General features: G+C 48.5%; 1 protein-coding gene across 1 annotated transcript in view; it reads left to right on the top strand.

The window, feature by feature from the left end:
• Positions 1-7213, top strand: part of Scrn1 (secernin 1) — a 58300-nt gene extending 51087 nt beyond the window's left edge. Inside the window, exons 7-8 of the mRNA XM_021190028.2 lie at positions 4024-4204; positions 6958-7213. Of these exons, the coding sequence (XP_021045687.1) occupies positions 4024-4204; positions 6958-7116 (340 nt within the window). The 3' untranslated portion in view covers positions 7117-7213. The remainder of the gene's footprint in view (positions 1-4023; positions 4205-6957) is intronic.
• The last annotated feature ends 5246 nt before the right edge of the window (positions 7214-12459 follow it).

The following is a 12459-nucleotide window of genomic DNA, read 5'->3' as shown; positions in this document are numbered from 1 at the left end:
CAGTGCTCCTGTACAGTGCTCTTTCCCAGTGCTCCTGTAGAGTGCTCTTCCCCAGTGCTCCTGTACAATGCAAGCTCCTTCACTGAGTGGCTCTGCTCTCAGTTGAATGTAAGATTAGAGTGATGCTGCCATATGGCCACAGATGAGCCGTTCAGAAAGACGCCTACGCTTTTGGAGAAACTGGTTATTCTAGGCTAGCTCCCCACGGACTCCCACCCCCTCAGGGTCATGGTTGAGAAGATTCACCTGAGCTACAGCCTTTGCATTGTTCCTTTCTGTGTCTCCTGCCCCTCGGGGATTTTAGTCACACGATCCACCCAGTGTAGCTGCTTGGGGAGTGTCTTATCTTCAGCAAGAACAGAAGGGTGTTTGAGGTCAGGCTTCTCTGGCCAGATATGTATGAAAGCCAAGCAGAAGGCTTACAATGGGAAGCAAGGGGGATGTCTACTGCACATTTATTTAGAAGATATGAATTTAGCCACTTAGTTGGACTCTAACTTAGGACAAAGCACTGGCCTCTGTGAGCCTCAGTCATTCCATGTGTAGAACGGGACCATTCCCTCCTATCTAGAGCAATGTGGCCCTCAGGACCACTGGAGCAACTTGGCCTGGACCAGTGGCTGGGAGGAAGGGCCAGGACTCAGAGAGGCAGTTTCAGCTTTGACACCACCTAGATGTATGACCTTGGTCAAGTCATTTCTTGTCTGTGGACATTAATTAACACTCACACAGGCACACTGAAGAAGTCGCTGTCAGAGATTCAGCTGTGGAAAGATGCCTGGGTGTGCCCTTATCGATTTAGAATCATAGATGTGCTTTGCACTAAAGATTGGTAAAAACGTTAGAAGCTTTGCAAGCTGCTAAGTACCCTACATTTCCTTTGTAGAGCCTAGGCCAGGGGTGCAGATGATCAGACATATTTGATAGATATTCCTTCAGTCATCATTTAAACAATCATTTAGTTTCAATTTATTATTAGCAACAATTCTTACAATTTATAATAACTATCATATGTATTTTATTATTTACATAATTTATAAGTCTCAAGTTTACCCTCAGCCACAAATTGATATCTCATATTTTTAGTAGTTGAGGATGCTAAGTCTTCTTTTTACAGACCAAAAGTAGAATGTGGGAAGTTTTGGTTGTATCAAATATGATGAGTACTTGCTCAAATTTAGTGTTTAATGTTCAAATAGAAAGGGAGGTTGAGAAGACTAAACAGATGCTGCCCTTTGCCTTAGAGAAGCTACCTGGCACCTTACCTCACCGTTAGAGACGTTCACATGCAGCGGGTGGTGAGGGAGACTGACAGCATGCTGAGCTGCTACATGCTACTCCAGCTCCTCTGTATATAAGGTACAGAAGACAGAGACTATGGGTGGTCCAAACTTACTGAAGTTGGAATCACAAGTCTGCAGGCCTCATAGACAGAGACATGGAAAGGCACCGAGATAGCAGAACAGGTTTAGAGACAGCAATCACTTCCGTCCATTTAAGAAGCAGAGCAAAACCACTGGCCTCACATCTGATGCGTAGAGGATGCACACTGCCACTCCCAGCCTCTGCCCAGTTGCTTGCCCCTCCTGTTCTCACTCGGTTTGGAGCTGCTTCAATGCCCCCACCCCCAGTCCTTGGCAACGCCCTCCCCAGAGATCAGTGTGTCAGAGCACAGTATGCAGGGCAGGGTTCTCAGCAAAGAAATCTCTCCTCCTTTTTGGGTTTCTGGTGGACTGCGGAGTAGCATGTCACAGATGAGCATCCAGTGTCCTGGGGTCAGTGAGAACGGGGGTGGGGTGGGGTGGGGTGGAGTTTTTCCAAGGAGCCCTCAGCAGCCCCTCAGCAGTTCCGTGAGACTGTAGCCTCCTCCTGCAAGGCCTCATCACTCAGGCTGTCTGTCACTGGCTCTGCTCGGTAATGTCCTGAGAGGGGTGTTTGCACTGTGTGTGCAGAAGAGTCCCTGTGCCAGCCAGAGAGGACTGCTGTAGCATGTGCACTAACTGCAGCCATCTAAGAGCCGCTTGCCTGTGGGACAGAGCAGTGCTTATTGCTCGGACAACTGTGTGTAACCTGATGACAGCAATCTGACGCCTGTGGTGTCGCACACACACTTCTTCCTCCGGCTCCCTCTCTTTTCCCTTGTGAGGTAATCAAAGTCGGCCTAGCCAGCTTGCAGCTTTGTAGTAACTCCTCTTTCACACCCAACAGTCAGCAGTAGAGAAAAGCAAAGATCTATTTGCAAAAGGCTGCAGGAAGTGGAAATGTGTTCCTACTGTCCACGGGTAGCTCCCCTCTGTCCTGGGATTTCCTTTAGTAATGGCTGAGGAACGGGGAACAATGGCCCTGCAGACAGCCTAGCCTAGCACGTGTTCTACTATCTGGCAGATAGGGATATACATATACATATTCTATGCAAATATATGCATATGTATATAGTCTATGCCTCACACGCATGCAGTGTCTGCAGAGGCCAGAAGATGGCACCCGTTCTCCTGAACTTGTGAACTTCCGTGTGGGCACTGGGAATTGAATCCAGGTCCTCAGCACTGGTGCTCATAACTGCTGAGCCATCTGTCCACTCTACTGTCACCTCATTTTTAACTAATTCGTTGAGAATTTCAGGTGGATGTACATATGCATCATCTGAGAATACAGGAGAGGCCCAGACACCTTTCCTTATTCAGCACCACTGGCTCTCCTGGCTCCGGTGCCTTTAACTTTCAGGTTAAAAGATACTGGGCCTTACGTTTTCATGTCCTAATCAGTATTTCTCCCTTTTGAGTTCTCTTTCCTCCTGTGGCCTCGGAAAATGAATCCAGAGGTCGTTTATCAGCACGATGCCCGTGCAGTGTCCCTCAACCTTAGATAGTATGAATGCCCTCAGGCCACGCTAAACGCAGACTCTGACTCAGCAGGACAAGGCCAAGTCCAGGGCTCTGAGAGATGTTGGTGTTGCGAGTCCAGGGACACAGGCCATGTCTTGGTAGCCAGGGTGACTGGTTTGTGGTCCTTTCCAAGTCATAGCATCCACAACTGTTTGTGTGGCCTATGGCAAGGGAGCTCTGGCTGCACTATACCCATATATCCCAGAGCTAAGGAAGTCAAAGTTTCAGCTCACTTTTAACTCCTTCATGGCTTCTTGAAGTGGGCCCGTTGAGAGGAGAAGAAAAGGTGTAAACCACGCAGATCCATCAAAGTCCCATAGAGTGTACAGGGTCCATGTTCTCTTGTTATTATTTTAAGTTGCTGCATGGTTTCTGCCAGAACTGCCCCTCTGCCCAAGCAGTGTGTTCTTTGGATGTAGAGAGCAGAGGGGAAGAATAGGCTTTCTTCCAGCTGTTAGTCAGTTGTGAGTGTCTCTCACCCATTACCCATTACAGCTCTTCCTACTCCTGGCTGCTTTGCAGTGTGTACGTGTATATGTGTGATGTGTACCCAGTATGCACACGTACCTGTGGACGTACACCTGGGCTCAGCATTCCCTCTGAGATATACACTCATTCCGCCAGTAGGATGGGAGTCAAACAGGGCGGGAGGCATCGGGTACCTGCTCTGGTCAGCACCAGCTCTCAGACAACCAGGCTTCTGTTTATTGGGTCGTGTCCCCTCAGGGGCCTCTGAGCTTAGCTGATATTATTTTGAAGTGTCTATGAGACACTTCAAAGTTTTTTTTTTCAAGAAGGTAGACTCTTAAGATCAAAAGCAAAACCCACTGTCTTCCCAGGAAAGAAACAGGCAGCCCTTTTTTCCACTCAAATACATGGCTTGTTCTGCCCTGTCCTGGAACACTGCCTACTTACACCTCTTTGCCAACAAAAGGAGGCTTCTCCAATCGCCTTCCTAGAGCAGCAAAGGTCTGTTTCAACAGCAGCCTTCCTAAACAGCCATTGGTGTTACTGGAATGGTAACTGAATGTGCAGCTGTGTGTCTCCTGGCCTGCACTTGACTGCCTCACTGGGCTCATCACTGGGTACCCCAGGCACGAAGCTCAGTCTGCCTGACTCAGCTCTCCTTTCACTCCAGGTCCATATTCAAGCCTTTCATCTTTGTTGATGACGTAAAACTTGTCCCCAAAGCGCAGTCACCCTGTTTTGGTGACGATGACCCAGCCAAAAAGGAGCCTCGGTTCCAGGAGAAGCCAGACCGCCGGCATGAGCTGTACAAGGCGCACGAGTGGGCACGTGCTGTCATGGAGAGTGATGAGGTGAGCCCAACGGAGGTCGCGGGAGGATGGTGAAGGTCATTGAGTAAGGAGACAGTGAGGTGGCTGGCACACGCACCTCTCTCCTCTCTAGCCTGACTGGTCTCTTTCAGAAAGACAATACAGATAGACGTTAATTTTCCTATCAACCCTCCTGAAACCAAAGAAAATGAAGCCATTGCATTTACTGTTACTCTGACTCCAGAGGGCTGACAATCTTGCTGTTAATCTTGGAGTGTCAGAGATGCGCAATCTAAAATCTTTGTGTACTTTTTGGGGGTGAAAAACTGTACGGCGTGGAATCCATCATACGCCATTTCTAAACAGTAACTGCCCCAAAAGTGGTGTGAACTTAGGGTATCACAGTACGAGTGTGCAAAAACAGCGTCACACTCAAATGTGTTAAAAAGGAAGCTTCAATGCTATGAGCATTCTATCCAACAATGAGATTTTCAAGCTCCAGATTTTGTTTTGTTTTTGTTTTTTGTTTGTTTTTGTTTGTCTTTTAAATAACCCCGCAGAGTACAACTGTTGTGCCTGAAAAAGCTTTGGTTAATAAAGTTAGGACACATCAGTTCAATGAAGAAAAGTCCTTAGTGTTCCCTAGCACCCAGTAAATGCCCACAGGAGCCATTCGTGGTGCATCTTCACAGAATATGGTTGTCAGGCACTCCCCCTGCTCCCCCCCCACCACCACATGCATCGCGGTTCTTCATAGGTCTAAGCTATCGTGAAGGAAAGCTGTCTCCAGGTAAGTTGGTGCACATACGTACATTTTCTTCTTTAGATTTATATTTATCCCCATGTCTCTGTGTACATGGCTGCAGGTGCCCAAGGAAGTCAGAGGTGTCAGGCACCCCCGCTGTTGCTGGAGTTACAGGCAGTTAGTTGTAAGAAGCTCAACGTGGATGTTGGGGTATGAACTCAGGTCTTCTGTAGGAACACTATGCACTCCCAACTGCTGAGCCATCTCTCTGCCCCGACTTTCTTATATTTAGCGTTGTGGTTATCTAAAAAGGATTTTTTAAAGGCAGTGACTTGGGCTGGAGGAATGGCTAGGTAGGCTTGCACTGCCAGCATGAGCTGGGATCTGGCCTAGGGTCCTCAGCACCTACATAAAAAGCTGGTCAGGGCCATGCAAGCCTGCAGCCACAACCGTAGCACTGTAGGATACAGAGAAAAGTGGATCGTCTGGGCTTCTTAGTCACCGGCCTGGCTCCAGACTCAGTGACAGGCCGTGATTTGAGTTAATAAGGTGAAGCAGGACACCTGACATCCTCTTCTGGCCTCTGCTTGTGTGCATATAACATACATATGTACAGGTATGCACATCTGTACATGTGCACGTGCACCGCACACACACAAACCACACTATTCTACTTTGTTTTCTGCTGCTGTGGTAGATACGGTGACCCAAACCAGCTTTCGAGGAAAGCTTTTATTTGGCTTACATCTGGATCACAATCTACCATTGAGGGAAGCCATGGCCAGAGCTTGAAGTAAGTTCGGGGAGGCAGGAGCTGATGCAGAGGCCATGAAGGAGTGCTGCTTACTGGCTTGCTCCCCGTGCCTGTTCAGCCTGCTCCTCTACAGACTTCCTATCGAGGACTAGAGAGACCCCATCTCAAAATGTTTTCAATGCTTTAAAAGTACAAGTTCTCTTTTAAAACCCCACATTTCTTAACTTAGGATCCTGTGACATGAAGAATAAGTTACACCTTATATTTAAATTATAATCAGAGCAGAGCAAAATTGACATCCAGAAGTGTCAATCAAACTTGGTGTGGCATCTGGAACTCACAATTTTCTGAACTCCAAAGAGATGGGGCAACTCCGTTTCTCAGGCTCTGCCATCTTTAACACACCTAGCTTGTCACAGGCCCAGACCAACTCCGTTCTGCATCTGCTACTGTTGTTGTTGGCCATACACTGAGCCCAGTGTCTCCAATATGCTCCACTCTCCACTGAAACAGGTTGAATCTTCACCAATGGCCTCTCACAGTGCCAAGCCCCAGCCACTTTCCATAACCCCTTTGGTCCTGCAGCTACCCTGCTGCCGAAGTCAGCATCACTCTTAGATATTACCAGTTTTGGTTGCCAGCTTGAGATGCAGCCTGTTAGAGAAAGAGTGACTAGGAGATAGACGTGGCACTTATTTATGCATTGAGCCATTTCTCCTGTCAATGGACTACCTTTTTGAGAATGCCTACTGTGCCCCAGCTATTGGAAGGCAGACACAAGCCTAGCTCTTCCTCTCCAGGAGGGCATGGTGCGATAGGAACCGCAGCCATGTTGACTAGTTTTAACAGCACAGATAGTGATGGTTATGGCAGAGAGAAGCTATTTCGTCCTGGAGGAAAGACCTCCCACAGAGCTCCGAAGACAGGCACAGGTTCACACAGTGTTGAGGGAGGGAAGAACCTCCAGGGGACAGAGCCACCTGAGCCATGGGGAGAGAATATCACTGAGGATAGCCATGCATACAGCTGAAGGGATAGATACACAAGGCCAGAGGCCAGTGCATCCCGACTGACACTCGGTAGTCAGGATTTATTCTGAATTCGGATAGCTGGTGGTCATGGAAGTGTTTCTGAGCAGGCTGGTGCTGTGACTGTGTTCTAAAGCAGTCCCCATGGTGATGGTGGTTTGGATCAGTGGAGTTGGGGGGATGGGCTCAAGGCCAGGAAGCCCGCTGGACCCCGGGCTGTCACTATCCACTGCCATGACTGTTCTGCATGGCTGTGTCCTTTCTTCAGGAGCAAGGCCGCACCCTGAGGAAGACCATGCTGGAGTTGGAGAAGCAAGGCCTGGAGGCCATGGACGAGATTCTGAGCAGCCCCGAGCCCCCAGACCCCGCCGAGGTGGGGGACCTTTTCTATGACTGTGTGGATACCGAGATGAAGTTCTTTAAGTGATGTAAGCACCCCTGCCCTTACTCAAAACTTCCCACCCGACTAAATTACCAGCAGAGAAACACTCTTCTGTGTGAGCCATGTGAGAGTCACCATGTGGCCTCCTTGTGTCTAAATGTTCCCTCTGTTCAGCTTAGCACCCCCCCCTTTGCTATGTAACGCGATCCCACTTGCCTCTTGCTCCATTGTGTTCTTGAAGATGTTCTTGTATTTCAGTGACAATGGACACCTTAGCTTCTTATGAGGAACTAGAATTCCCTCCGCATTGACCAGGGCTGCAGGGCCACGCTTGTGGGAAAGACAAGAGCTGTGAAAGACCTGGTCCCTCTCTAGATGGTGGTTTCTTTAGGGTTAACAAAAGGCTTTTGTTCATACCAAATGCTCTTGTGTGTGGGTGGGGGAGAGCCCCCCCCAGCTTCCTGCCACAGAGCACAGGCCTGTGTGCAGCTCATAGTCCCCACAAGTATGTCCTGTGAAGGAACAGAGGACTCGTGGGTACAGTCCCAGCTCTGCTCCTGCTCCGGTGTATGCGATTTTTGAAAGACCTGTCTTCTGTGAGCTGTGCTCATGTGCAGTGGAGCAGACCTGCTTCCACCTGCAGGAGAACAGGACATCCATGTTAGCCTCAGCTCCTCATCTAACAGTGCTCCCACTGAGGACCTGGCAGTGCTCCCACCTGAGGACCTGGCCCTGTGTGGAAATTGATTGGGATTTGATTATCAGCAACTTGTATGAGATTCATTAAATGGCCCTGGCATACAGCCACACGCAGCTGCAAATCTCAGCCAAAGGGGGAAAGGAAAGGGTCGCTCTTGACTGCTGAGAGCATCACTGATGTACCTGGACGCTGAGCAGCCACGGTTTCAGCAGAGCCTGAAATGAAACTCATTTATGTCCAGCATAGGTGTGTTTGTACAAAGGATTTGATGCCACAGGAGTGTGTGAGGAAGACGGGGCGGGCTGAGGGCAGAAGGCAGTGAGACATTTATCCACAGAACAGTCAGCCTCGCCCCACCCACTGCCTCATTAACTAGATCCCACACATCAGGGTGCTGGGCCCCTGATCTCCAGGATCTCCTCTACTTCGTTCTCACACCTCACTGCCCAACAGATTCCTTTGGACAGGGTCTAGAACAGGAGGGAGGTATAGATGCCTATCCACTGCCACTCTGCACCACTGAAGGGGCAGTCATAAAGATGACTGACAGAAGTATAGACTAGAGGACAGGCTAGTGAGCATGTGCTGCGGGGCCTAATTATAGGTCCCCATTCTTGACAGGGCTGAGCAAACAGAAACTGTCCATCAGTGATCTCAAGCATGGCTTAGGGCTGGCAGGGACCTGAGCCCTCATTTCACAATGTGATGCATGCAGGCTACAGGTTTTATTGGGACAAATCTTGTTTCTCTTCCAACAAGAGAGAGAGAGAGAGAGAGAGAGAGAGAGAGAGAGAGAGAGAGAGACCACTGTGAACCCTTTCCTTGATTGGTTTGTGGGTTCCATGTATAAACAAATGGCAAAACACAAGAGATGGGACAAATTCATGACATCATGACAACCTGGCATCTCTTGCTGATGAACAGAGGGGTCACAGGTAGAGCAGCTAAGCTGAAAGTGCCCGGCAGGGGCAAAGGGGAAAAGAGCGAGGTCTGAGGAGGAAGCAGTTGCCTGTCCAGCCTTGCCTGCTGAGCTCTTTAAGGAAGGTGATGAAGAAAGCCGTCCTGTGCTTTCCCTGTGTGGCCTGCACTCCGCCTCTGAGGCCAGCTCATCTGACCTGACCTACCTGAGACAACCCAGGTGATCCAAGGTTTGATCAGAGGTCTGGTGGTAGCAAACGACACAGCGACCCTCTTCATTACTTTGGCCAAGGTCGAAGACGGCTGTGACAATGCAGGCGTGTACTAGAAAACCCAGTGGTTGTTTTTATTATTAACTGTAGTCCAGCATCACCGGGAAAGGCCAATCCTCTTTGGAGCATTGTACAGCGCAACCATGATGTCATCTTACCACCAGAGGGCGCAGCAGCCCTCTATGAGTTTTCTCCTCTGGTAATGGATAAGAGCCCGGATATGAAAGCTTTGCTTACTGGGATGGATGGGAACACACAGAGGAGAGTAGGGAATCTCCTGAGGTGCCCGCACATACTTTAGTAAGTTTAGAAAATCTAACAGCAGAAATGATACTGGGTTTTGAGTAAGCAGACTTAGGAGAATATTTGTTTTAAGATTCATCTAACGGATTTCCCTTTGAAGAAACACTTCTTCCATGGGTCATTTCTCAATCGGGCGTCACTTTTATGAAGAGCATGGAGAAAATAGATCTTCAGGAATGTTTAAGATGGCTCTGTAAATAACTTCCCAGAAGACCACCCTGTGTCTATTAAGGCTGAGGGCGGGGGATCCTGAGCACACTTTGGGCAGAAATAAGTCACGATCATGAAGGATGGACCGCCTGCCCCGCCTGCCCCGCCTGCCCCGCCTGCCCCACAGAACCTAACCTAAACTAGCTAGTGTTGTGGAGATTGGCAGTAAATGAAAATGGCAGCCTAGCTGGGGGCAGACACTTGAGTGGACATAAGGTAGTAAAGCAGAAACAGTCTTTGCTCATTCTTGGGGTGCCTGGATGCTAGCTAAGCGTCTGATAAACGCTGTGGAGACTTAGCCCAACACAAGCTCCAGTGTCTGTAGGAGTCGGCCTCACAAGCTGATGAAGCCGGTGTATGCCTAGTAGAGCGAGGTAGTGACGCTCCCTTACTCTCAGGTGAATCAGTAGCTGTGAAAATAACTGTCACCACAAAACTAGTGTCATCACACACTGACACAGGTGACACCACTCTGGAAGGGCCTCAGGGCAGCCAGATGTGTGTGTCTTGAAATTACTGACTGCGTTCTTGTATCACAACCCTCTTCAGCTGAGAGTTCAGCCTTGGGAGAAAGCACACCACGGAGGGAGAGGTGTGGCAGGTCTTGAACGAGCATCCCGGCTCTCCTGTGCCTCCCGAAGGAAGCCGTGGCGTTTCATTCCACATGGCGCTGACCCCCAACTCCTGTCCTGTGGTGTGTGTCACATGTGTTTTTATTGGACTGAAGCCAAGCATCCTGAACTGTCATGCAGAGAATTCTTGCAGGAATCAATAAGGACGTGGCTCTGATCATGTTGTGAGAACTGAAATGCCATACCTGGAACAGTATAACAGCGAACCTTTGTTTCCTGTGGGGGGAGAACTGACCATGTGGTCTTAACAGCCTTTTGTACAAATATCTACAAATCAAACGATGTCTCTATCCAGTGCTTGCCCTCGGAGTGTCTTTAAATGCACCAAGTGTACAATAAAAACATTGAAGTCAATACCTAGGAGCCTCTTCTTGTTTGTGTCTCACGGACACAGTTGGCACTAGTCAGCACACACGTGTGAGGGACTGTAATTTTTCCTGTTGGAATCATTAGAAAACTCAACCACCTCATGAGGGCCTCACACTATGCATCTCTATGAAGACAAATTCACTGTTTAAAAATGAACCCCAGCTGGGTGTGGTGGGGTACCCTTCTAATCCCAGTACTTGGGAGGCAGAGAAGCAGACGGATCTCTGAGTTTGAGGACAGCCTGGTCTACAACGAGAAACCTGTCTCCAACAACAATGAAAACACCCCAAACTATAGCCATATGCCACTCTGTCAGAACAGCAGCTGTGAGAACTGTGGCCTCAGTGTGGGGAGCTGGAAACATCGGGCATTGCTGGCAGAAAGGAAGATGGTTGCCCATTGTAAACTATGGGGATTTTCTTGTAAACTGCCACGTGGCCCAGGAAGTCTGTCACCTAGTATGTACCAAAAGATTTGAAATCAAGGCCCAGAAAGATGCCTGTTCAGTCAGCTTCCTAGCTTATTTTATTACTTACCTATAGATGGATGGGTGGATGGATACAGAATGTGGTATATCAAGGCAATGGAGTACTACTCACCCTTAAAAGAAGGCAATTCGGACACATGCTACATACAATATGTATGAACATTGTATTGGACATAATGGATGTCCTAAAAAGACACACACACACATATCTGTTTACATGAAATATTTAGAAGGGTCAAATACACAGCCCGTTTGCTTTCCAGAGTGTGGAGTGTGCCCTTTCTTAGCTGTGGGACCCAAGTGTTCAGAGCATGACAGTGTGTCTTTATCACTTTACATATTAGCTATGCATTTCCCTCCTGATTTGCCTGATGGAGAAACGGAGATGCACCTAAGTAATTTAATCCCCAGAACTCAAGAGGTTCATATCCTGGTTTGCCGTTCGACTCTGGTCCCACATGAACCCCACCCCCCACCCCGATGAACTCCATCTTCCTTTTTCCAGGCTTCAGTGTCCACGAGAAACATAGTTGTGGAGGAGAGCGGCCCCTGCTTGACAGAGGAGGCTCTTTCAAAGGGCTTGTTGAGTTGCAGGGGAGAGACTCGGGGCTTTAGGTTGGAGCTTTGCTTGGTAGAGAGATCTTGCCTATATACATTCTTGACCCATACTATAGTAATAAAACTGGTAAGGATGTTGTTTTCTATTTTTAAAATGTGTATGGAGACACACACACACACACACACACACACACCAGCATTTTGGGTGTTCCAGGTGCTAGAGGGATGGCCCAGTGATAACTTTTTAATGCTTTAGGGACAAGTCTCATTTCATCAACAGAGATGGGAAACTTGGACATGGACCTGGACAGAAAGGAACGCTGCTTCAGCCGGACTGAGCTCGGTGCCTGGGTACCCAGTGATGAGCCAAGTAAGGCAGGCAGGCAAGTGCAGGCCAGGAGACACACAGCTGCATGGTTTAGTTCCAGCCATTACAAAGACTGATGTCAAAACTGACCTTTGATGCTGTGGGAAGGCCCCTTTTCATTGGCAAAGAGAGGCAAGTAGACACAATGCTCTGGGACAGGGCAGAATAGGACCAGAGGACTCAAGTTCAGTTCCTGACACCGGTGTTTGGAAGCTCACAACCACCTGTCACTCTAGTGTCAGGGGATCTGACACTTTCTTCTAGCCTCTATAGGCACCTGCACATGTGGCCTATACACATATACTCATACACATAAATAAAAATATAGTTTAAAAAGTGTTATTCCAGGTGTTCCAGAAAATCGCTGTCCTGTGTTTAAGTGCTTCTGATTTTTTAAAAATGTGCCTTAGTACTTAAAGCCTGGCTGTTACACACTGCATTCCTGCACCACAGCCTCACACCGTATCCCAGAAATGTGTGTATTCATCACACATCAATCCAAAAGGCTTAGATCAGTACTGGGGATCACAGCTGAGTTTTCACAGAGAAACAACCACATGCATTCTCACTTA

Source organism: Mus pahari, chromosome 2 (assembly GCF_900095145.1).
Source record: "Mus pahari chromosome 2, PAHARI_EIJ_v1.1, whole genome shotgun sequence".
NCBI lineage: Eukaryota > Metazoa > Chordata > Mammalia > Rodentia > Muridae > Mus > Mus pahari.
Note: the sequence above shows the minus strand (reverse complement) of the source record. Positions and strands in the feature narration are given on the sequence as shown.